At 40.6% G+C, this 26604-nt stretch overlaps 1 protein-coding gene across 2 annotated transcripts in view; it reads right to left on the minus strand.

Moving 5' to 3' along the window:
• Positions 1–19854, minus strand: part of Papolg (poly(A) polymerase gamma) — a 34980-nt gene extending 15126 nt beyond the window's left edge. The window contains exons 1-9 of one of the 2 annotated variants that reach the window (XM_076546122.1): positions 19570–19854; positions 16093–16254; positions 14626–14692; positions 10934–11015; positions 10600–10709; positions 9159–9212; positions 7204–7315; positions 5476–5565; positions 1147–1285 (exon numbers count right to left, since the gene is read on the minus strand). In XM_076546122.1, coding sequence (XP_076402237.1) covers positions 1147–1285; positions 5476–5565; positions 7204–7315; positions 9159–9212; positions 10600–10709; positions 10934–11015; positions 14626–14692; positions 16093–16254; positions 19570–19586 — 833 coding nt within the window. In that variant the 5' untranslated portion in view covers positions 19587–19854. Of the gene's footprint in view, positions 1–1146; positions 1286–5475; positions 5566–7203; positions 7316–9158; positions 9213–10599; positions 10710–10933; positions 11016–14625; positions 14693–16092; positions 16255–19273; positions 19404–19569 lie in introns of those variants that run through there. The other variant, XM_076546123.1, reaches the window with a different exon arrangement.
• Positions 19855–26604: the final 6750 nt, after the last annotated feature.

Here is a 26604-nt window from a genome sequence, read left to right on the forward strand (position 1 = left end):
GATCCACACGGAAGGCTCACAATTGTCTATAACTCCTGTTCCAGGGGATCTGATGCCCTCTTCTGACCTCTACAGGCAACAGGCACACAAGTGGTAAACAGACACATGCAGGTAAAACATACACCCATCCATATACATAAAATAAAATCAAAAAAGGAAAAAAAAGGAGGCAAAACTAGGTGTGGTGGAATACAACTGTGAATTCAGTACTTGGAAAGTTGAGGCAAGAAGAATGCAAATCGTATACAAGCCTGGGCTACAAAGTGAAACCTTTTCCCAAAACATTGGTAGAGGTGGGGAGACAAAATTATGTCACTTGTGATAACATGGATGGTATTGGAGGTCATTACATTAACTGAAATAGACAAGGCACAGAAAATCCTTCAGGATCTCACTCATCTGAGGAATCTAAAAATGTCGATCTCATAGAAGGTGAAAGTAGAATAATAATTAGCAGAGACTAGGAGAGCAGGGTAGAGAAGTGGATATTAAATCAGAGAAGAGAAGTTTTGGTGTTCTATGGTACCGTAGGGTGATTACAGATAATGTTAGTTGTACTTTGAACTTCAACAAGCTAAAAGACTGTGTTTACCATAGAGAAATGATAGTTTCAGGAGGTACACATGCTAACCTTGATCTGATTACCTATCAAAAGAGCCGGGTGGTGGTGAAAGAGGCAGGGGGATTTCTGTGAGTTCAAGGCCAGCCTGGTCTACACAGCAAGTTCCAGGAAAAGCTCCAAAGCTACACAGAGAAACCCTGTCTTAAAAAACCGAACCAAACAAACAAGCCACAAAATATCATGGGCACCTCATAAATATATACAACTTTTATATTTAAATTAGAAAAAGAGAAGAGTGTCATCTGGGTGTTCCATTGTCTCAGATTAAATATATTTTTAAAGCTTTTAATGAATGCAAAACAAAATATATGTGCATAGGTTTATTTTTCTTGAAACAGGGTCTCTCTCGACTAGAACGGATTATGGAGCCCACTGTCCTCAAATTTATGGCACTATTCCTGCCTAGAGCTCTCAAGTGCTAGGATTACAGGTATGAGGCACTATGCCTGGCTACAGTTCTTAGACTTTTTTTTTTTTTTTTACATATTCATAGACGTTAACAATTAGTTAAAGTATATACTTACCATTTGGAAAAAACTAAAAAAAACTTGTGAACTAAAGTTGAAGCTGCTGCATTTGGATACAGTTGGCAAGTTCTGGCAACTAGCATTGCCCAGGAGACTCCACCAAGAAATCCCAGCATATTGGAATAAATACCACGACCTATGAAAACAAAATCTGTTAATTATTATTCAGATCTATTATGCTTGAAATCCAAGAGGATAACTTCATTCATTCCCAAGACTGAACACAAAATGGAGATGATAAGCAGAACACCACGCTAGGCTGAGTCAGTCAGTTAACTGCTAGTTTCTCCTCCTAGCTCTTCTGCTTTGTCCTCTAGTGCACAACGGTTCAATTCTCTGTTTCACTGTCATTTGTCCTGACTGATCGCTGTGTGATATTTTGTTTGTGTTCTGACAAATAAAGCTTGCCTGGAGATCAGAAGGTGGAGCTAGCCACTAGTTAGCCATAGGAGCCAGACAGTAGTGACACACACCTCCCAGGACCTGGGAGGAGGAAGCAGGAAGATCAGGAGTTTAAGGCCACCCTGGGCTACATGAGATTGAAAAAGTCTAAAAGAGAAACAGAGCCAGGAGGTGGTGGTACATGCCTTTAATCCCAGCACTTGGGAGGCTCAAGCCTTTGATGCCAGCACTTGGGAGGCTCAAGCCTTTGATGTCAGCACTTGGGAGGCTCAAGCCTTTGATCCCAGCACTTGGGAGGCTCAAGCCTTTAATCCCAGCACTTGGGAGGCTCAAGCCTTTGATCCCAGCACTTGGGAGGCTCAAGCCTTTAATCCCAGCACTTGGGAGGCTCAAGCCTTTGATCCCAGCACTTGGGAGGCTCAAGCCTTTGATCCCAGCACTTGGGAGGCTCTAGCCTTTAATCCCAGCACTTGGGAGGCTCAAGCCTTTGATGCCAGCACTTGGGAGGCTCAAGCCTTTAATTCCAGCACTAGAGAGGTGGGGGAGAGGAATATAAAATGGGTGGAGACAGAATCTCAGCCACCCATTCAGTCTGAGGGTTTATAGAGACAGAAGCCCCACCCATTCAGTCTGAGATTTTGTAGAGGTAAGAAGTCTCTAGTGGCTGGCTGCTCTGCTTCTGATTTTTCAGCTTTCACCCTAATATCTGTCTCCAAATTTTTTGTTGTTAAGACTAATTAGGACCGTGCATCAATTGATAATGCTACTGAAATTATTACTACCCCCCCCCAATTTGATATATCTGGAGTTAAAGAGCGAAACAAACGGAAGGAAAGACACCTGGCAGTAAGTAGGTAAGAAAGGACATTTCACTAGTAGAAATTACATACACGGGTAGTATTTTATAACCAAGCATAAAATTGGCAACAAACTTCAGTATTTCACAAAGCTGGATACCTCTCCATTGTGAACAATATACCAATGACATTAGACTCATTTGTGAAATGTTCCCATACCATTAAACCTCATATGCCCTTATTACACATTATGACATTATTTTATGTCCCATATAGAGAGGTAAAAATTCCTATGAAATACCAGTTTAGACATGTTAAATATAAAAACTGTATAAAATTGACAAAACATAGTGTTTAGTTTATAGGAAGAGACAAAATGTCCATATCATGCTTTTAATACAAATTACATTATTCCGACTATTCCAGGCCACAGGCAAACATCACTTGCTTTAGGCCTCCTCAATTCATATACTATAGACGGATTCATTTAAACTATACAATTCAATGCCTTTTGGTGTATTCACAGCTGTGCAACTATCATAATCCTGTCTAGAACATGTTCCTCTCCTAAGGAAACCTTTAACAGCCATACCACCCCTTTCTCTGAATCTGAAAACCTATGTGACCACTCATCTACCTTCTGTGCTTTATAGATTTGTCCTAATTATGGACATTTTCATATAAATCAAAGCATACATATGTTGTCTTTTGAGTAACTTCTGTCACATTCAACAAAGTGGTGTCAACAATCATATGCTATACCTTTTGTCATTACTGCATTCCTTTTTATTGCAAAATAGTATTTGACAATGTGGCTATACCATGTTGGTTTATTCATTATCAGTGTATGAATATGTGACTGTTTACTCTGGTTATTAGGAATGACACTACTATATAGGTACAAGATTTTTATATGAACATTATTTTACCTTCTGTTGGGAATTATTTAATGTTACAGTCAATGAAATAAAACAAATTGAAAAATTCAATTCTTTAGTTGGACATTTCAAGTGTTTATCAGGCACAGAGTTAACTGGCTCTGACAATGACACATAAAACATTTCCACAGTCAAAGCTTCATGGAGAGGTCTGTAGCTGTGAAACCTCGTGCCTCGAGTACAGCGCTGCTTCAGTGTGGCCATGGACCCATGTTGGTCAAGAACGTACCACATACATGGTGCAGATTATATGTATGAAAACGCATAGCCGAAGGGGGGTAAGAGAAGAGCAAACACCAGGAAAAAAGAAGAACCATCAAGAAAATTCATCGTGACGTCGGGCTGGCAGTCCGGCTGGTTCTAACTGCCATGCTCCAGTGAGCATCCTCAGTGTCCGGGGCACCGGCAGGAGCCACCATTCCTGCCTGCGATTGTCAGGGTTTTGTTTGTTGTTGTTGCTGGGTTTGTTTTTTCCCCAACAGGGCTTCTCTGTGTAGCTTTGGAGCCTGTCCTGGAACTCACTCTGTAGCCCAGGCTGGCCTCGAACTCAGAGATCCGCCTGCCTCTGCCTCCTGCATGCTGGGGTTAAAGGAGTGTGCCACTATTGCTCAGCATGAGTTTTGTTTTGTTTTCTTTTTTTTAAATTTTATTATTTTTATTTTATTATTTTTTCAGATATTTTGTCTGAATGTATGTTTGTGCACCACATGCATGCCTGGTACCCAGGGAGGTCAGAAGAGGGTGCTGGAGTCTCCTGGGACTAGAGTTATAGATAGATGGTTGTGAGCCTCTATGTGGGTCCTGGGAATTGAACCCGGGTCCTCTGGAAGGGCAGCAGTGCTCTAACCACTGAACCATCTCCCCAGACCGAGTTTTGTTTTTTAAGACAAAGTTTTGCTAGTCTTAAATATGTGACCCTCCAACCTCAGTCATCTGAACATTGAAATTATTGGCATGTGCCACCATGCCCAATTTGTGTTTGTGTTATTACAAATGAATTAAAAAACTTTAAAAAAATTAAATTTACAAAGAAAAAAATTACAGTAAGCTAAGGTTAATTTATTATTGAAGAAAAAGACTTATAAATCAGTGAGACTAAAGTATACAGTGTCCATAAAGTCTACAATAGTGGACATTAACATCCTGGACATTTACAGTTACTCACTACTCACTCAGACTCACTCAAACCAACTTTGGGTTCAGCAAATTCCATCTATCATATCTGTTTCACACAGATCATTTTTTTGTGTCTTTGCTGTATCTTACTGTGTTTAGGTATCTTCTACATGAAAGTACTTAGCACTGCATTTAAAAGGCCTACATTATTCATACAGTTAAAAGGCTATATAGTTTTAGGAGCAATAGCTTTCTAGAGCTCAAGTTTACAGTAGGCTGTACCAAGTAGGTTTATGTGAGCACATTCTATTTTGGTTGCATGGCCACAAAGCTACCTAACAATTCACTTTTCAGACCATTATCACATTCTTTTTCTTTTAAAAATCATGTGTGTTTGTGTATGTAGTATACATGAACACATGTGTACAGGTACATGCACATGTAGGCCACATGAGGCCTCTGGTGTCCTGCCTGTCCTCTCTCCCTGCCTGATTCCCTTGAACTTTATCTCAGTGAACCTGAAGCTAGGGTGACAGCCAGCAAGCCTGAGATCTTCCTGTTTCTAGCCCCATGGTGCTGAGGCTGTGGTCACGGGCACACACAGCCATGCCTTGCCTTTTGCATGTGTGTTGGATTCGGATTCAACCCACGAAGCAAGTGCTCCAATCTACTGAGCCATTTCCTCTGCCATCATATATCACCATTCAGCAGTGTCTGAATACAGCTACAAATAATACAGAATGACCTATCAGAACTAGGCATAGGGCCCCCCCCCCCCCCCTCTCTCTCTCTCTCTCTCTCTCTCTCTCTCTCTCTCTCTCTCACACGCACGCACACACACACACACTCACACACACAAACAAACACATACACACATCCATCTCCACCCATCTCCACATGGAGGACAGAAAATCACTTATAGACCATTACACCTGAGAAACAGCTTTTCCAAGTTTATTGGCCATCAACCCTCAACAGCATCAGTAAGGTCAGAGTCTTCATATGTACTTCAATTGCTGGCAATAGAAAATTAGAATTTCAGAACAGACCCATCAAAGACTTGGGATACTTACGTTTTGCCCATAATTTGACTGCTCTTAAAGTGAGTCTAAAAGTTTCTTTATTTGGCACTAAATGCAAAATTTCATCAGTAACTCTGCACCCTGAAAAAGACAAAACATTGATTTTTCACTAAGGAACAAAACTCAGTTAATTCAAGTGGTCTAACCTTCAAACTCTCAAATGATAAAATAAGTCAGGATGCATTTAAAATTTTGAAACACATGTGAAAAGGTCTTTACTTTTGAGGAATTGAAAGTACATGGGTAATGAAATCTAGTATTGAAATAGAAGGGTCTGAGTTCCTTTTCAGTTTCTTCTACATCTGACTTAATCACAATGCCTCCAAGTTATTAAACTGCTATTGTTTCAATATAAACCTTTCCATAGAGAAGTGTAATTTACTAGACAAAATAAAGTGAGCGCTCAGAAGGCAGAGGCAGGCAGATCTGAGTTCCAGGCCAGTCTGATCTACAGAGTGATTTCCAGGACAGCCAGGGATACCCAGAGAACCCTGTCTCAAAAATCAAAAATAAACAAATGAACAAAAAAACAAAGATGTAAAACAAGAGACTATAATAAATCAGTGGCTCTCAAACCTGAATAATCTGTGAGGTCAAATCTATTTTTGTAAGAATACTAATCTTTCTTTGCCATTTTCACAGTCTGTTAACTTTGCATTGATGGGGAAATGGCAATGATGGCTAAAAGTACTGTCACCTTAGAGGTCAATCATGGCAGTGGCAACAAAGTGCAGAAGTATACAATGTAGATACTATAGTTAAGAAAAAAAACCAACAAAAGGAAAGAAGTGTGTCATCATTTCAGTGGTTACTTGAAATTAAAACAGCAGATAAACAAGATTACACAGTGAGTATTCAGTAGATAATCTCTGAAAAATAAACTAGGTAAGTTCCTTGCCTCAAGGAAAACAATGATACTACTTATTATGGATAAGAAAATGTATGCTTTCAAGTTATATTAGCTATAAATCATTGTATCTGCTATTGTGAACCTCACAGCTTCTAATACTTTAAAGACTCTCATGACAGAATTGGTGCTAATATTAATTAATCAATACATTTAAAAACCACTTTATAACAAAGTCTGTGAAAACATTTGGAAGATAAAAATAACTTTGCGAACTAACATTTTCCAAACAGTCAGATCACTGGACATTAATGTGACAAGGTAATTCCATTTCTTTTCATATTTTAACACAAATAAGTTATTAGATAACAGGCAAAAGCAGGTAAGGCAATTTGAAAACAAAATCTACTTTAGACATAAAAAATTATTAATTTAAAAGGTTTTTTATTTCTAGTGAATTATAAATATTCAAAACATTTATTTTTATTTATGATATGGTAAATATTGATATATAATACAGATGAACAAATGTATTTTGGGGTTCTCAATAAATGTTAAAGGTTTACAGGGCTCCTGAGACTAGTAAGTTTATGAACCTCAATTCTAAACTTAATATTTCAAATAAATGATACTTTTGAGGATATTTAAATGGGATCATACTATTTTTATAAAGAAATAACTATGACTTCAAATCTTCTGGATCTGAGATGGTATGCAAGGCCTCACATACACTAAGCTTGTGCTCTAAAACTGAGCTGTACTCCAACTATTCTTAATTTGTTCAAGCCTTAAAATAGTCTATTAATAATTCTGCAAAAAAGCTCTATTTACTTGTTTTCAAGCAGGGATCTAAGATTTCTTTAGAAACTTACCATTTAAGCTGCGAATACACCGTATATCAAGGCTTCTTAGGCGAGAGTCGTCTCTTAGATCTAAATTATCTGATATGGTTTGTATTGCCAGTCTTGCAAAGACTAGATCAATCTTTGGAAAGAGGTTAAAAAAAAAAAAAAAAAAAGAAAAAAGGAGACAAATATTACTTCCTATTCTCCTCAGCCCCAACTCCAAACATAGAAAGTTCCAATTTCTAGTTTGAGACATTCTAACAAAACATCAAAAGGCCTATGAAGGTGATCTAATGCGGGACAATTACTCTAAGTCTTGAAATAAAGATGGAAGATCCAACACACGTTTACATTCATTCCCTCTTGAAAGTCAACTAAAGTATTAGGAAAAATGTGCTTTGTTTTGGTTTAGTTTGTTTTGATTTTATGGCATAACCTACTAGGAAAATGAGACAAAACAAAGAGCAGCAGAAGGCATGGAAGCTGGAAAACAGGTGGGCAGAAGGCAACAGACCCAGCAGACCTAGGAAAACAGACCGAAACGTTTTTTTCAGGAAACAGGACAGGTAGCTACAAATAAATACACAAATATATCTAAAAGAACATTTAGAAAATATAAAAAGTACTTTTAGAAATTAAAAATAGGGCAGTGGAAATCATTACAAAGCTTCAAAGACAAGAAAACATCAAAAAGGCAGAATAAAAATATGAAGATGTGGTTAATATATGAGAAAGAAGAATTTGTGTATGTGTACGCATGTGCAATTTTATTTATTTATATTTATAGAAAGCTGTTCTGGAGACTCAACAAACAAATGTTAAGATTCCATGAAAAAAGACACATGTGTGTAAACAAAGGCAGGAAATCCAAAAGAACTTAATGAAAGTTCCAAGAATTGAAGGAGTTTCCATACTAAAAGAGGACTATTGCATGCCAAGCACATCAATTAAAAACACACACCAAAGCATATCATCTTCATAAATTCTACAAGTATGAAGACAAAATAAAAACAAAACAACTAAATGAGACAAAATTGGTCACACATAAAAAGAAGAAAGACTAAAAATGGTATATTTTTCAACAGCACAGAAGCTATAAAACAATGAAGGCCTTAAAGTATGTAAAAAATCATTTCCTACCTAGTATGATGTACTCAGCAAAATTATGAATTCAGTGATTTTTAAGCATGCAAGATAAAAAGAAAACAAATTCTTTTTCAGGAATCCAATGGATGAGCTCCAGTAAAATGGTACCACATCTAGAAAGAAGAAAAGTCTAGAGTAGGGACAGAAACTTTCAGGAGGATGCTAGAGAGAACACCAAGATGCCCGCTGTGCCCCAAGATGGGCAATGGCTGGCTGAGACGAGAAGAGGTGACAAGATTCAGGGGACAATTTCTCAAGATGCTGATGACTCTCAGCTTAACGGAGATTCTGACAACCAGAAGAGACTGGTGGTTTAAACTAGACAAAAGTAAAACAACGAAACTAACAGAACCAATAACCACTAACACCCGAGGAAAAAATGTTATAGGGCAAAGGAATGGTAATTCAGTACTCAGTACTGAGCTTTGAAAATTGTTTTTAAAATAATAATGTAAACAGACCACAGCTCAAAACGAAAATTATAACAGAGCGATTATTTTAGATGATTATGGGATGAGGAAGGGTGTGTACAAAAAGCATGAGGGAGAGATGGAGGTTGGCTCACTGTCCACGGTGAGCGGTCAAGAGAAATGGGAAAGAAGGTAAAAAGACCACTATTTAATTCTTTAAACTATGTGGTTAGTGCCAGGCAAGCTGGTACATACCTGTAAGCTTAACTCCCAGGAAGACAGCGAGAGTTACATAGTGAGATTATTTCAAAACCCAAGCCCCAAAACAAATCAAACAAAAACATGCCAATGCCAAGTTTGATTTTGAAACAAAACTTATAGGTTAAATATTTCAATTGTCAAATATAAAGCATATTAAATACTTACTTCAATACCATCAAATTCAAACTTTATAACAGGCACAAAGGCATCTTCTACAGCCTATAAAAGGAAGACAAAGATAACATAGGGGTTAGCCCTTCAGCCTTCCGAACTGCCAATACCTTACCTTTTCTTCTAATTGGTATTTTATTCAGTTAAAAAAAAGTTTAAAAAAGTTTTTGGTCTAATATGCAGGTTAAGGCCTTCTTTTCTATAGTTTATGTTACGGGATCACACAAAATGTCTCTGTACTTATTATGTAATTTATCCTGTTGAGAATATGTGTCAGAAACTGGAAAGCAGAACTGTTGTTATCTGGGTACTATGTATGGGGTCCAAATTGAAAATTAATTATTACAAAAAGCATTAAGTGTAAACTGTATGGCTACCCTCTCCTGTTACCCTGGTACTCAGGAGGGAGAAGCAAGGGGCTCAAAAGTTCAAGGTCACTGCTGGCTACACAATGAGTTTGGGCATGGGGTGCATAAGATGCCTAAAAAAAATTACAAAAAGCATTAGTGCTAAATTAAAAAAAAAAAAAAAATCGGAGGTCTTATATAATTCATCAAAAAAGAATGCTAGGGGCTGGCTCAGTCCAGTACCTGAGCTGCAAACACGGACCTGAGTTCAGTCCACAGAACCCAACACGGAGCACAGCAGTGCAGTAGGGAGGAGCCAGGAGGCTCCTTAGGGCTCACCGTCCAGTCCCTTTACCCTAACTGGGGACTCTAGGCCAATGAAGACTGTCAGGAAGTAGACAATGTTCTTCAGAAGGACACTCACAGTTGTCCTGTGGCCTCTATAAGCAACACACAAGTGTATCACCCCCACACACTTGCAAATACATACATACAGTATTTTACTGGTAGAACTGAGGCCAGTGTTTTCTAGATTGCTAGTATGGAAATGTTATTTGCTAAATGAAAGGCTAGATATACACTGTGTCATTAACTAAATTCTTACATATAATATCACCCACAATTTGATAGACATCAATTATTTATCAGCTATTATAACAAGTGGTTTGAGTCTACTATCACATTAATTCTCAAAAATATCTCATAAAAGTTATCATCAGCTGGGTGGTGGTGGCCCACGTCTTTAATCCCAGCACTTAGAAGGCAGAGGCAGGCTGATCTCTGTGAGTTCGAGGGCAGCCTGGTCTACAGAGTGAGTTCCAGGACAAAGAAACCCTGTCTCACCCCCCACCACCCCTCCCCGAGCTGAGAAAACTGAGGCTCAGGCAGATAGCTACTTGACTTAGATCCAAGAACTATAGGTATAGTCTAGATATAAAAGCAGTCTACAGAGCTATGAACTCATATTCCTAATTTCTATATGTGATGATAACAAGATACAGTAACTTAAGAGGTCTGTCAACAATCCTAAGTCCATGATTTTACAGCTGTTTCTAACCTCCAAATATTAGATGCCAAAGGATACTTACTCTTAAGTTTCTAATGCCATCTTGATGTTTCAATTTTTCAAAAAAGGACTGAAAAAAATCTGATCTCTCCACGTGTCTTGGGGCTACACAAAGTGCATCAATATCAGCTCCTACAGAAATAAAGTGATTTCTTAAGAAGGATATCTTATATTTTCATTAAAGTCACATAAATACAGAACTAAGTATGGAAAATGAGCATAAGATAACGTTAACAATGTTTATGAACACTTAGCAGTAAGATGATGGGAACTATGTTCCGTACTCACTCACTGTGAACAACTAAAACAGTTCACTAAACATTCTTATCACTAGAACATAACTAAACAGCAGTTACCTTTGGTGTGTACTCCAAGCCTGTAAGATCCAAAGGTGAAAATTTTACCGCCAACAGTAGCCACAACAGAAGGTGGGAGATTCTAAAATAGAGCAAAAAGCATTCAATCATTTAAGTTATTCTGCATAAAGAGCACCTAAATGTTTATAATCTTTTACTGAACAATTGATATACTATACTCCTTTAAGAAACTAACTCAACTATCAAAATCTAAGTCAAACTCATCTTCCCTTTAGTTTTTTTTTTTTTTTTTTTTTTTTTTTTTTTTTGGTTTTTTCGAGACAGGGTTTCTCTGTGTAGCTTTTGCGCCTTTCCTGGAACTCACTTGGTAGCCCAGGCTGGCCTCGAACTCACAAAGATCCGCCTGCCTCTGCCTCCCGAGTGCTGGGATTAAAGGCGTGCGCCACCACCGCCCGGCCCCTTTAGTTTTTATTACAAGTATGTTTAATTGTTTGATATTAGCTATTCAGCTTTCTTCAAGAATGAGGTCATTCTTGATGGGAACACCTTACAAAAGATAATGGAAAGACTTCAATTTAATTTCTTTAATTGTATCATAAAAAGCTACTTTTTTTTCAGCCTGGTGGTGGTTCACACCTTTAATCCCAGCACTCAGGAGGCAGAGGCAGGCAGACCTGTGAGTTTGAGGCCAGCCTGGTCTACTGAGCGAGTTCCAGGACAGCCAGGGCTACACAAAGAAAACCAGTCTCAAAGACGAACCAACAAACCCGCTACTTTTTAACCTCTCTCTGAGCTAACTCCAACTGCTGCTTCTCGGGTATTTGCACTTGTACTCTGGTCTACTTAGTATCCATCTTAAATGTTCTTCCTGTGTTACAGACAGACAGCCTTCTGTTTCATTATCTATGGGTGAGTTTTGTTTGTTTGAGACAGGGTTCCTCAGAGCCCAAATGGCTCCAAATGAATGGCCAGTCTTCAGTCTCACCTCCCAAGTGCTGGGATTACAGCCTGCACCACCACACCTAGCTTGCCTTGCTCATTTTCCGTAAGCACTGAGGTTACAGGAGTATGGTGCACACTCCTTTGTAAGTCAGGCTCTGGGGATGCAAACTCAGGTTCTCATGCTAGTGTGATGAGTACTCGATTATCAACTGAGTTCTCCTTCCAGAGACATATTTTTAATAAGAAACTCCCAGCTCTTCAACTCTACCTAAAGTCGTCAGAGGTGAGAAATGGGTCTGCTACTGTTCGCCATCCATAGTTCCAGAATACAGGTGACTAACCTGAATAAGATTATCTGTATAACAAGACACAGCTATGTTCTGTTTAGTGCATATTAATGTTTCAAGAGTCTCACAACTAGCTAGAAAGGAGTTAATAAATTTATTAATGACTTACAATAATACAAAGGCTAAGTAAGCCAGGACATTTAAAAAAATTTCGTTTTACTTTTCTATGTTAAAAAAAAAAAAAAAAAGAGAATCCTTGCTGGGTATGGTGGTGAATACCCAGCACTGGAAGGCGGCAGGAAAATCTCTTTGAGTTTATGGCCCGCCTTGTCTGCAATAGAAAGTTCCATAACAGTCAGGGTGACACAGTGAGACACCGCCTCAAAAAAAACAAAGGGAAAGTATGATCCTTGTATTTCTATGAGAAAGTGATACACTGAATTACAGGATAAAATATTTTTATACAGCCATAGAACTTAACTAAAATTATTTTATCTGTGTTTTAGACTAGAGTATGGCAACAACATTCAAATCATCTTTGACTTAGTTCAAATCCTTCAGTTACTTATTTCCCAAATAAAAATATACATAAATGAAAGTATAATACTGACATAATGACTAGTTACTTTATCTACTGGAAAGATGTTAAAATTGACTTTTTGATTATTCATGACCAGAATATTACCTTATCCAACAACCTTAGCTACTGATATAACCCTCTTTGAGACATCAGAAATGAGCCAGATACCCTTTTGGCCACAAAAGTAAATAACAAAGATTAGATTAAATTTAATGACTAAAGTCTTAAGTCTTTAGAAGCTCATTACCTTATACTAAAAGAATCAACCCTACAAATTTATCCGAAGTATAAAATAAATGAGAATACTAACAGAAAATTTCTAAATCCATGTAGATTACAGGGCAGAAAGGACTTGATAAGTAAATACACTGAAATATTCACATTAAACTGAGTACCGTTAAGGGAAGAGTTGAGAATACTATATGAACAAACAAAAACACTTAAATGTCAAGAGGTGGGGCCATTTGGTGAATGGACAAATGGTTTACTCTGAGTGGTGTTCCTGGCAGTATTGGGCGGCAGGAAGGCCCTTAAGGAGGATGGGCTGACTGGGCTGTAGGAGGGTCTTAGGTTACGGGAGCGTGCTCTCAAAAGGGATTATGTAGGATGCCACTGATTGCTTCCTAGTTGGAGTGAAACACTTGCTCTGACATCCATTCCACTTCTGTGACTGCCATCTGCTGCCCCTGCCTCCCACCACCACCACTAGCTCAAAATTTTAGGGCTGTCTGAACTTGTATCTGAACCTCCAAAACTGTATGCTAGCTTAATCTTTTCTTCCTAAATAGTCTATCTCATTAATTAGGTAGAGTGATAAGAAGCCAGCTAATAAAAACTTTTACCACCTAGTTGAACATGCCCTATCTCATCTTAGTACAGCCAGTAAAATATTTATAATATACATGCAACAATAAAGGAAATTCATGGCCGGGCAGTAGTGGTGCACACCTTTGATTTCAGCATGCAAGAGACAGAGGCAGGCGGATCTCTGTGAGTTTGAGGCCAGCCTGGTCTACAGAGGGAGTTCCAGGACAGCCATGGATACACTGAGAAACCTTGTCAGGTGGGGGTTCACAATCCAGAACCCTCTAAAAAGGCAGAAAGATTGCAAACTGGTGTCTGATGGGCTAAGCAAGTGCAGTAAGAGAATTCGCCATGGGAAACACAGAAACTAGTAAATGGCAGTCACCCAGTCAGAAAGGAGAGAGAGGGGCTACAGGCACCGAGAGCAGGAACCTACTGCATCCAAGCCTCCGCCCCGCGCTCAAAAGCAAGCCCGGTGCTGCCAGCCGGGCACTGTAAGAAGTCTGAAGTCTGTCTCGGTAAGTAAAATCTCCTCAAACTGAAAATTCTAGACCAGTGCATGGGAGTCAAACTAGACATTGTTATAGACTTGCGGCTACACTTGGCTATCTCTGGGGTAAAACCTTATTTATTTAGAAATTCAGCTGTCTAGACCACTTTATTCCCAAATATGTCAGTGAGCCTGGTTTTTGTTGTTACTGTTGTTCCATATGGAAGCTAGTGGCTAACTTACTGTGAATCAAAATGGAGAGCTACAAAATTACAATATCCATTTAAAGTGAAACACTTACATAAAGATTTTGATGTAGTTGTAAGATATGGAAGTCAAAACCATTGGATTGAACCTTTATTTCATTTGCTCACAACCTGGCACATTACTACTACTGTTCTGCCAAAGGACAATCCCAACAAAGAGAAAGACAACTGTCCTTGGCAAACAAAGCAAAAAGCATCTTTCCAAAAGATACAAAAGTACACATCCATATCTTGTATAAAATTACTACTCAACACAAATGCTGACACCAAAGTATTTCAGGTAATCTGATTCTTACACAGTAATTTGCTAGGACGAATGGCTAAAATATGAAACATTGAATTCTATACAGTTTTAATCTTACCTTACTTTCACTGATGTCAGAAATCCATTCTTTTACTAAATTGTTCAATTTACCAAGAACAACCAGCCTATAATCAAAGATGAGAATTTTAAATTTACACTTTAAGACAAAACCAAAAACTAAACAATATAAAAGAAATAAACACACGGGTAGAAATTTTGTAATGATACCACATTAAATCCATATTATATATGTGCTAATGATAGCACATCTGTTGATACATAGCAAACCTGAGAGATCTAGGAATGCCAGACATGATAAATGTGATATTTTGGTCTTTGAGTTGTCTTCAAAAATTAAAAAACCTAATATAAATCACAAAGTTACCTTCAATGAGGCTACAGAGGTAAACTGAACTGTCAACTCTGCCTTATTATAGAGTTACATCAATGCAGTATGGTACTAGAGACTAGCATTCTCTCACTAGTACTCATGGCTTTTTGTGTAATTAAAATAGGTAAATTAATTATTGGTTACTTTTTATGAAATAGTACTTAACTAATGCAGTTTGGTATTATTAAATTTAAAACCAATGGCATAAACATCCACATTTAAAAAAAATGATTTTGGCATTCTATAAGTACATGGCAAACTATCTTCTGATCCCTATAAACTTGCTTTCTTCTCAGTCTCCCCTCAAAATGGAACTTCATCCAGTAAGACGCAGGGACTGAAAATCTTGGCATCATCTTTGGAAACTGTCTCTATTTGTCATTAAATAACCCTACCTTTAATCCATCTAGAAGAGACTACTTATTTCTATTGCTACCCTCAGGTGTCAGTGATTATTTCTAACCCGGGTTGTTATAATATCCTTTGAACGAGTCTCTCTGCTTCTGCTCTTGTCCCCTACTCCTGCCACCTTTAGAGACTATTCCCGACACCATCGCTGCAGTAACTGTTAAAAATGAGTCAGATCATGCCAATTTTCTACTCAAAACCAAGATAGGTTTCAATTTCCAAACATTTTACAGTGGCTTACAAAGTGCCCTCGTCCTAACTTCCTTCCTAAAGCCTTTTCTCTGTCTTAATGAATTTCTCCCATTTACTTGCTCTGCTTTAGACACCCAAGATCTTTTGCTTATATACTCCTCAAATACACCAACTACACATTCATTCACCTTAGGCTTTCTGCCAGAATAACTTCCTTCAAACATCCACATGGCTCCCTTCCTCAACTGTAGTTTTCCTTCAGTGTCTTTCAACAAGGTCTTCTCTAAAGACTTCTACCCTTAAACTTAATTTTTCCCACCAGTACTTACCATATATAACACTGTACTTACTTACTTGACTAGTTGTTAGTCTCCTTTCCTAATGCCTATTAAAAATTTAAGTTCCAAGAGAGCCTAGAGTTTTCTTTTTTGGCATTTTTATACACATAGGCAGGGATCATAAAGCATTCAATATGTATGAGTTAAATGATTAAACAGCATACTGTAAAAATATTTTATAGTTTCAATGACATACCTGTGGTTCAATTCTTCTTCATCTTCAAATACTCCAAATGGTTTCATAGCATCAATTAATTTCTGTGTATAAATATGATCAATTTCTTTAGGACATGCCAAACTAATTGGAGAGGTAATTCCATAATGCTTTTGTTGACACTGGCTGTCCAGCATAGTGTTTCTGTTCAAGAAAAAAGAAACAGAGGAAACAATTTTTAAAGTATTGTTTCATACCAATACACTAAACCTCTTAATTCACTTAGGTTATTTGAACTACCTTAAAAGTTTATTGAACATTACCAAAGAAGCCACTTTAAAAAAAGGGAAAGGTAGGTATTTGGTCTTCATGTAGGGCTTTCCACACAGCCTTCAGCTTTCATGGTTGTCTTTTCAAGTAGTATGTGCTGACATCAGGACAATTGTATCAACACCACTCAGTTCAAATGCAAAGAGCCTAAATGGGCCAGTGCCAGGGCTACCTCCACTACACCCTGCAGACTGAGTTAAGATTATAAAGTCTGTGAAAAGCAGTCAAACACTTGAAAGACACTCTTGTAAAAACAACGGTTTTCAAACAAGTAAAGGAACAAAACAATCCATCATAAGGTACTTAGGACATATTCTAACCTTAAAAAGAAATCACAACTAGGCTAGTCCCTGGGAAATCTATACTAACAGACATCTTTTCCTTGCATCAGAATTTACAGTTCTAATATTTTGTGACTAGTTAATATTCTCTTCATTTTAGATTGGAGCTCATACATTTTCACACTGAATAACTTTTGATTTCTTTACACTAAATAGCAACATTTTAAAGAATACAAATGGCTCTTAATAGACCTTAGCCAGTAGGAAATTACAATCTTGAATAAAGCACCACAAATTTCTGACTACATCTATGACTAAAAGATGTGGAGTAAACTTTTGTTGCAAAAGTAAAAATGAGCATATACTCTAACCTGATAACCACTTTTCTTCATACTTTCATAAAGAACTATTCATAACAATAATATAATCTCAAAATAAAAAGCAGTCTTTTAACTTTAGTAAATTAGCCTTTTAAAAAATAACAGAAGAAGAAGAGGGAGGTTAATAAATGGGACAGTCACAGTCCCTCCATCCCTTCATTCAGAAAGCTGAAGCAGAAGAATCTGAGTTCAAAGCCTAGGCTACATAACAACACCTTTTCACCAAAAAAAAGGTGTAATTGGACACTAGGATTTCTTTCTTTTTTGAGATAGAGTCTCACTATGTATCTCTGACTGTCCTGAAACTCACTATGTAGACCAGGCTGGCCTCCAATTTAGAGATCTGCCTGCCTCTGCCCCATGGGGCTGGGATTAAAGGTGTGTGCCACTATGCATGGCTCTAGGATTAATTTCTAATATTCTATAACCCAGCAGAGCAACTGTGATTAATAATTGCATTGTACATGTTTACATAATGATCAGCAAATGTAACAGACATGCCAATTACTTTAAATTGATCATTATATAAATTATGTACAAATGTGTCCATTTAAAAATTTAAACACCACAAAAATACAACAGTGTTTACTTCTTTTTGTACTAACTGCTTAAAACATTGGCGTGGGGTTGGAGACATAGCTCAGTGTTTATCTAGCATGTGTAGGGCCCTGTGTTCCATCTCTGTACCCAAAACAAATGAAACAACAGTGCCGTATTACTAGTGAGTCTACAAACTAAGACATGTTCTTCAGCTGGAGATTTTATTAGATGGGGAGAAAGAAGGGATAATACAGAAGGTGTGATAGCTTAGCCAGGTTTGGGGGCACAGGGCTCAATCCCAGCAGTCCAGAGGTTGAAGCAGAAACAAGTTCATGGCCAGTCTGGGCTGCTCGAAACCTCATCTCAACAAACAGCCTATATACCTTTGGAATGACTTAATGAAAAATAAGGGAGTGTCGAAACCAACTTTAATTTCTCCCCCATTTCCATCTTGCTGTAGAACAAACAAAACTTCAATTAATTATTCCAAGTTGTATTTCTCCCCTAAAGATCTGGGTTTTTTATATCTAAGAAAGATAAAGGTGTTTGGGTATGTTTGTGTATGATAAATACATGACACAGACAGATTCTCACACAATCAATGCCAACAACTCTTGAGAAGTAGGTCTCAACCTCTTCCCCACCTCTCCATTCTCCCCTTCATAATTTCTTCAGCTCTGACAATATAATTCCTTGTTGCACTTTACTTGAATCCTCAAAAAGTTGGCTATCTAGGAATCTACTGGGCTCCAAATTCAAAATCTAGGGTTCTGAACCTCTCTTGTGGGACAATGGGGAAGTAAACGACATACCCCCACATACCCTTCAACCTATCATCAACTTCGCTTACAAAATTTTACTGCAGGTACACAAGATAAGTAAATAGAATGTTCATTGACAGTCTGTTAAAAGGACTGCACTGGAGTGTATTTATAAATGGAATACATTAATTAAGAATTAATTAGAAATGAAAAAAATAAGATAAAGGTCAGAGAGAACATGTCCTAAAGAATCAGGCTGCAGAGTAGTAGCTGTGATGTACTTATAGACAGCTAAAAACAAGTACAATGGGTTATGGACACAAGAATATGTATTATTAACATTAAAAATGCAGCAAAAATAACCACCAAATTCAGTACTTTGGGGCCTTGGAAGAGCGACATGAATGGAATCAGAGCAGGGATAGGCGAGTCCTTCAGATGTATTGGAATGCTTGACTTCTTTTAAAGAAAGAAGACTAAAGAGGTAAGAACACACCCCATGCTCTTCTGTGGGAGAGATGGGTGGTGACTACACAAACGGTGTGTTTTTGTTGTTGTTGTTTTGTTTTTCTGTGCATTTTTCTGCATGTTTAAATCATTTCCAGGTAAAGTGCAACGTAAGGAGCTCTAATACATTCTTGGCAAGTACGGAAACTGCTTCTGACTTATCCAAGTGTGAGCAGGGGATCCAGCCCGGTAGCCGCTGTGGGTCTGCGGGAAGGGACGGGGGCGCAGGCTAGGGTTACCCCTCCTCCGAGGGCGAGCAAGCCCACACCCGCGGGCTGGGCTGGGCTGGGTCAGCCCCTCCGCAGGACCTGAAGACAGCGGGTCCGGCGGCGGGGGAGGAGGGGGAGGCAGGGGGACGGCGTGTGCGCCAATGCAGACCGGAGCGGGCGGGCTGGGGCAGGGCTGGGGCAGGAGAGGGACCGACCGTTTGTCTCCTCAGCCACACGCGCCTTTCCCCCGCATCCTGGTCCGGGGGCGTCCTCGGGCGGGCGGCGGGGGGCTGGCGGCGGCTCCCGGGTCCCCGCGGGGCGGCCGGGTGAGCCGCGGCGGGGAGGGGAGGCGCCCCGGCGGGCGGCGGGCGGCGGAAGGCAGCGGCGGCAGGCGGGCTGCCGGGCTGCCGGGCTGCCGGGCGGGCTGCCGGGGGGCGCGGGCTGCCGGCCGCGGGGCTGCCCGCCTCAGGCTCCGCTCTCCACCTCGCCCTCAACCGCCGCCCCCACTTACGCAGACATCTCTTTCATCGCTTCCTGCGTCGCCCTCCAGCGAGTGCCTTTCGCTCGGGGGTCCTGTGCTTGCCCTCTCCCGCTTCCTCTGTCCACTTCCCTCCGCTCGCTCGCAGCTCGCTTGCGCGCTCACTTCCCCTCCACTCACTACGGCCGAGGCAGTCAACCGAGCAGTGAACACACCACAGCACCGGCTCGCCTTATGACAATACAGCGCGGCCGCCGCCAATATGGCGCTGCTTCCCAGGCTGCCTCTCGCCCTCCGCCGCCCCGCCCCTGGAGCCGCGGGCCCGCCCCCGGCCACGCCCCCAGCCTCGGGCGCCGGGCTCCGGTCCGCCTCGCGTGTGCGCTCGCTCGCTGGAGCTGCAAACGCATCTGTCGGAGCGTCAGGTCGTCCCTTGCTGTGGGACTGCCAATCCGGCCAAACCTCTAGGAAGAGTATTTGTCAGTTTTTCCTTGTTTCTGCAACGAAAGCATCTGGAAAAGACCACCGCGTTCCCTAACACCGTTTTAACCCACATCTTTAAGTCATAGACGTAATCAGTACACGTTGTGAAGGTTTTTGTCGCCAGAGCGTCACACCCAAGAATGTGAGACTTTAACACAATCATTTCAGGGAAGAAAGCATATAAATAAATTAGTCTAGCTTGTTCCCTTCCTCGCAGTGCCACATAAATCCAAGTCCCGATTTACGGCTTTTTAGCATTTAGCTGAGAGGCTGAACATAATTGCTACCAGTTAGCCAAAGGGTAAATCCAAGACAACACCCCCAACACACACACAAAATCTCACATTTTCAAATAGGGAAAATCATGTTTTGTGATTATGAGGAAGAAAATGAGGGAGAAAGTTACCAGTTTTAAAATGATAAAGGATAAAAGTAATTTCAAACCATACGTCTTTTTCCTCTGGAGTTAAGCCTGCTTGTTTGGGGAAAGTGACTCGGTCACAGGGAAGGAGGAATTATTCCTTTATTGATTTAAAATATGTATTGAAAATCTGGTCTGTCGGTTTGTCATGCTCCAGTTTATTTCTGATGCATAAAAGGCGTGTTATCAAGTTCAGAATTTCTCCATCCGAAGGTGGAGAAAAACTTCAGATGCGAATGATATTTTCCTGCTGCAGAAGTATGTGTCACACACTGTAGAAACTAGATTCCCTACCTTGAAGAGTTTACTGTCTAGTGGATGAGAACAAATATACAGACTATTAAAATACAGATGGGGTTCAGTTGTCATGAGGGGATCAAAAGAGGGCCACTTATACATGGTGGAAAAGTCACCAGTAGCTTCCTAAAAGAGGGGATGCTGCATAAATTAGCAGGATTTGAAGAGCAGAGATTTCAGTAGGTGATGAAGAGAAGACAAAAATCTATTCCGGGAGGTATTGAGCAGTAGCTGGAGTGGGATTTGGCTCAAAGTAGACCCACGTTTGCTATTTGCTAGCTCTGTGACCTTTAGAACTTTAAAATAAATGTTTAGCTTAACCTTGGACTTTTTCGTCTTAAAAAATTAATTACATTTATTTTAGCCTGCATGTGGGAGTCAGAGGATAACCACTGGGAGTCTGTTCTCCCTTTCCGCCATATGGGTCTCAAGAATCAAAATCAGTTCCTTGGCTTTGGCAGTAGACATCTTTATCTACTGAGCCCTAATAATAGTCCCAGCTTGAAACTTTTCAAAGTATTTTGATATGCATATCTAATAAGAACACTTTGCTACACAACCATAACATCACCACATTCAGCCACCATTGAGAGACTCCGGAGTGACATCCAAGCCTGGCGATTCCGAAAAGCCCCTCAGCCCTCTTTCCTTCATCTACTGTGACCAAGTGGCTTTGCTTGTTCTTCACTGTGAACGGTGGAGGACACCTTCCAGCATCGCCTGCTTACACCTATAATTTATTGTCTCCTCAAAGAAGGAAGGTTGCCGTCTGTGGTTTAGTTTTATTCTACTGCCCAGTTAATCCAGCACTGCGCTTTAGCATAAATCCCTGGGTTTCTAGTGTAACGTCTCTGGGGCTGGTGCCGCTGTAGTCAAGCCTCACAGCCACAGAGTGTATCTTCAGAATCAACCGACCTCATGGTTAAAATGTTCTAGATAAAATTCTATCTACACAGAAGATGAACACACTTTTTTCTTTGTTATTCCCTAAACTAGGTTTTTTGTTGTTGTTTCTGAGACTGGGTTTCTCTGTGTAATCCTGGCTGTCCTGGATCTCACTCTATAGATCAGGTTGACCTTGAACTCAGAGAGATCTGCCTGCCTGTCTCTGCCTGCTGAGTGCTGGGATTAAAGTTATGTGCCACTATTGTTCAAGGTACTATAAATAATCTAGAGATTATTTAAACTGTAGGAGGATGTCTATAGGTTGTATGCAATGTTAGACTTTTTTTCTTGGTCATCATTTCCTATTTATATGGCATTTTGCATTGCTTTAGGCATCATAATTAATCTATCGATAGTTTAAAATCTATGGGATGATGTTCATAGGTTATATGCAATTGTAGTGTCACTTTATAGAAGGGGCTTGAACCTGCTAGTGTTGGAACCAGTGAGAGCCCTGAAACGGGCTCCTTTTACCTTGGGATACTAAGGGGGCAACTGGGCTTTGTTTACAATTTGCAGCTTTTTTTTTTTTTTTTAAGTCAAATTGGTGCAGAGGAGGGAGCAGGACAGGTATCCATTTACTTTCCTGTACCTAGAATACACACAACTAGGAACACAATTGAACAGTTCAAGAGCCTTTTAGTTTTGTTTTTTTAGATGTACCTTTTCTTTCTTTCTTTTTTTGTTTTGTTTTGCTTTTCGAGACAGAGTTTCTCTCTGTAGCCTTGACTTTCCTGGAACTCACTCTGTGGCCCAGGCTGGCCTCACAGAGATCCGCCTGGCTCTGCCTCCCGAGTGCTGGGATTAAAGGTGTGCGCCACCACCGGCCGGCTAGATGTACCTTTTCTATGTGTATGCATGTGTGTCTGTGTAAGGATACACACACATGTGTGCGGGAGCCCTTGGGGAAAGCCTGGAGCCCTGGAATTGGAGTTCTAGGTGGTTGTGAACTGTCTGATGCAGATGCTAGGAATCCTTCTCTGACAGTCTGTGCTTTAAACCACTGAGCCGTCTCTCTGGCCTCCATTGATTAAAAAATATCTATAGAAAATAATGCAAACATGAAAAAATGAAAAGAAAATTGGCTTATTATTTGTTGTGTCCATGTGTGGTGTCTCTCCTTCCGACTTGATGTTGGTTCCAGGACTAGAACTCTGGTTGCCAGGCAAACATTTTTACCTGCTATGGCATCTTGCCAACCCTTAAAAGTCTGTTGTTTAAGACTTTTCCTCTTGAAAGGATCTCCAATAACAAATCTCTGGGTTTGCCTGGTCTACGCGTGTGAGGCAAGGTTCCAGGGGTTTCTGAATAATTTTTTTTTAGTTAAAAAATCTTGCTGGCATTGGGCATAATTGCAGCACTTAGGAGGCAGAGGCAGGGGGATCAGGAGTTCCATGTCCTCCTGATTTACACAGTGTTCAAGGCCTACAGAACCAAACCTAGCTTCGTTAGCAGAGGCTTTGCTCTGTAGGTTGAGGTGTGAGATGCAGCAAACAAACCCAGGTAGCAATCAACAGCTTTCCAGGGTGATGTCCTCAAGTTAGGGAATGCAGCATCCCCTCCACGTGCTTGGAAGGAGGGGGAAAGTCTTCACACAATTTAAAAACGTTCCCCCAGAACTCAGGGCATTGGCATATAACTTCAGAGGATGGGGGAGTTGGGGGTGGGGATAGATGTCTTGCTTCTCTCCAAACAGAAGCTGAGGTTAATTATGGTGCTCACCTGTTCCTGGATAATGGCCGCTGCCTGTGCGCTGCCGGACAGCCCCAGCCCCGCAGTTCTGAGTGAGCTCGCTGGCTTTGATCAACCCGTTCTTTCTCAGCAGGCCTGAAATGGAGCCACAGGACACAGTGCTCTGTTTACAATCATGTTAGTTTTGCTTTTTGTTTGTCTTTAGCAGTTGGAGATTAACCAGTAAAAAGGGGTTTAAATTCCCAACCAGCTTTCTGCTACTCACTTGACACATTGTTGCTGGCGGTTTCATCACTTCGATTTCCCCGACTCAGTCAGGTACACAGTTGCTTCGTCTAACACAGGTTAGTTACACTGCAGAAAAAGAAAAGCTTCAGAACTTCAGCTGCAGCTCTGAGTCCCACAAAAGCTGCTGTGAAAATACGCCTTTGTTGGACTTTCCATACTATTTTAGCTAACATTTGAAATACATCAGACATTTCTAAAGTGTTTTACAAAGACTATTGCTACGTCTATTTTACACAACCTGAGAATCAAGTCAGCTTATATATGTTGGTAGGGTAAAACTTTATTCAGAATCCAGAGTCCTGAAGCATAGCTTGTTGCTCTTCCAACTCTGGACACAGTTTTCTGAACTGAAAGGAACAACATCCATTCTACTTTAGTAACAAAACCACACACACACACACACACAGAGAGAGAGAGAGAGAGAGAGAGAGAGAGAGAGAGAGAGAGCTAGAGAACGAGAGAACAATTCCCTGATGATCATAGATGCAAAAATCCTTAATAAAATACTTGCAAGCTGAGTACAGGTGTTTTTCGAAGAGATCATTTATCGTGATCAAGTTGGCTTTATCTCTGAGATTCAGGGATGGTCCAACACATGGGGACCATTACAGGAATCCACAACTGGTCAAAATGCAGAACAACTGACGGGGTGGGCAGGGGACACGGGGGACGGGGACCAACATTTGTAACACAACCCCGATACCCAAAGCTCAGGGAACACAGTGGATAGATGTAAGATCCAGAGCGCCAGGATGTCTGCTGTGGGGTGTGTCCTCTATACATGACATGGAACCTATGAAATCTAAAAACCATGGCCACCTAAACAAGACCTGCATATTGACGATACAGTTGATGTGCCAACTGGTGAGGGAAATCACACAAGACCCTGCCTAGATGAAGAGCTACAGGAACATTTCATTTTATTAATTTGGGTCTTCTCTTTCTTTTAACCAGTTTAGTCAAAAGTATGTCAATCTTTTTTTTTAGATCGAAGGTGTGCACTACCATACCAGGTAAACTACAGGAAATTAATGGATGCTCAGAGAGGGAAATGTCTTCTCCAGGGATGAGCACTTAATATGTTATCAATCCCAAGTGGTCATCTCTAGACACACATATATATGACCAACACTAAATGGACTCAGCAGCCTATATTAATAATACTTAGCCGGGCGGTGGTGGCGCATGCCTTTAATCCCAGCACTCAGGAGGCAGAGGCAGGAGGATCTCTGTGAGTTCGAGGCCAGCCTGGGCTACCAAGAGAGTTCCAGGACAGGCACAAAGCTACACAGAAAAACCAAAATAATAATAATAATAATAATAATAATAATAATAATAATAATACTTAAAGAAGGAGAGGTTGAGCTGGGTATGTGGCACACGCATTTAATCCCAGAATCCAGGAGGCAAAAGCAGGCAGAGTTCTGAGCTCCAGACCATCCTGCTCTACATAGTGAGTTCCAGGACAGACAGAGCTACATAAAGAGACTGTCTCAAAAATAAAAAACAAAACAAAACCCAAAAATAATGACAAAGAGGAGACTGAATTTGGGAGGGAGTAGGGCAGATATGGAAAGAATTGGAGGGAAGAATGATGTAAACACAATACTCATGTGTGGTGGTTTGAATAGGGAAGGCCACCACAGGCTCATAGATTTCAATGCTTGGTCATTAGGGAGTGGCAATCCTTGACAGGGATTAGGAGGTGTGCTCTTGTTGGAGGAAGTATGTCACAGGGGTGGGCTTTGAGGATTCAGAAGCTCAAGTCAGGCCCAGTGTCTCTCTTCCTGTTGCCTATGGGTCCAGATGTAGAACTCTCCACTATTTCCCCAGCACCATGTCTGCCTGCATGACATCATGCCTACCACCAATGCAATAACGGACTAAATCTTTGAACCTGTAAACCAGCTCCAATGAAATGTTTTCCTTTACAGAGTTGCCATGGTCATGGTGTCTCTTCACAGTAATATGAAACCCTAACTAGGACGCTCATGCATGAAACTTTCTTTTTTTTCCCAGACAGGGTTTCTCTGTGTAGCTTTGAGCCTTTCCTGGAACTTGCTTTGGAGACCAGGCTGGCCTTGAACTCACAGAGATCCACCTGGCTCTGCCTCCCAAGTGCTGGGATTAAAGGTATGTGCCACCATCTCCGCCGCCCCCACCCCCCCCAGGCTGAAATTCTTTTTTAAAAGTTTTTTAAAGAAATAAAGTAAACCTTTAAGGACAAAAGAAGTTATACTACTGAAGATTTGGGGATCCTGGCTTCTTTCTTTGCTCACTGGCAAAAAGTCTCACCTAACACAGGCTCCCACTATCACGCAGTGTTTTGTCACAGGTTAAAAACAATAAGGCCAAGCAGCTGCTGATGGAAAACTCTGAAACGGTAAGCCAGAACGAATCTTCCCTCCTCAAAAATGTCCTGCTCAGGTGTATGTCATGGTGACAGAAAGCTGAGGGATGCAATCAATATCAGAACCCGTGTTTATAGACGCTACCCTTTCCTGTTGCTGCTTGAGGAACCGCTTCTCCCTCAACACTCTGCCAGCTCCTCACACAGTCCCGGGTTCAAGAAACCCTCACCGCAGGACATTCCAGGCACGAGGAGGAAACTTCATCTTGGTTTACTGGTAGGCAGGTGCATTTTTGAGCTGTCCAGAGATCTCAGGTCTGTCATGGCTTTTCTGACTATCTCTAGCCTTGGTGAGAGATGACACCCATTTCTTAAGTCTACCCAGACTTTCCCCTCACCTTCCCCAGGTCTAGGGAGGGTATCTGAGAGGTGGTCTCAGGAGCAGGTCTGAGGGTCCCAAGAGTAGGACTATACATGGAAAATGAGGAGTGAGCACTACATCGTGGGGTGGAGACAGAAAGGGAGCTCTGGAGTTGAATTTCTTGGTGCACGTGTAATGGTGGAGAGCAGCAAGCTAGCTGTGGTACTCGTGAGT

This window comes from Peromyscus maniculatus, chromosome 10 (genome assembly GCF_049852395.1).
Source record: "Peromyscus maniculatus bairdii isolate BWxNUB_F1_BW_parent chromosome 10, HU_Pman_BW_mat_3.1, whole genome shotgun sequence".
In the NCBI taxonomy this organism is placed as follows: domain Eukaryota; kingdom Metazoa; phylum Chordata; class Mammalia; order Rodentia; family Cricetidae; genus Peromyscus; species Peromyscus maniculatus.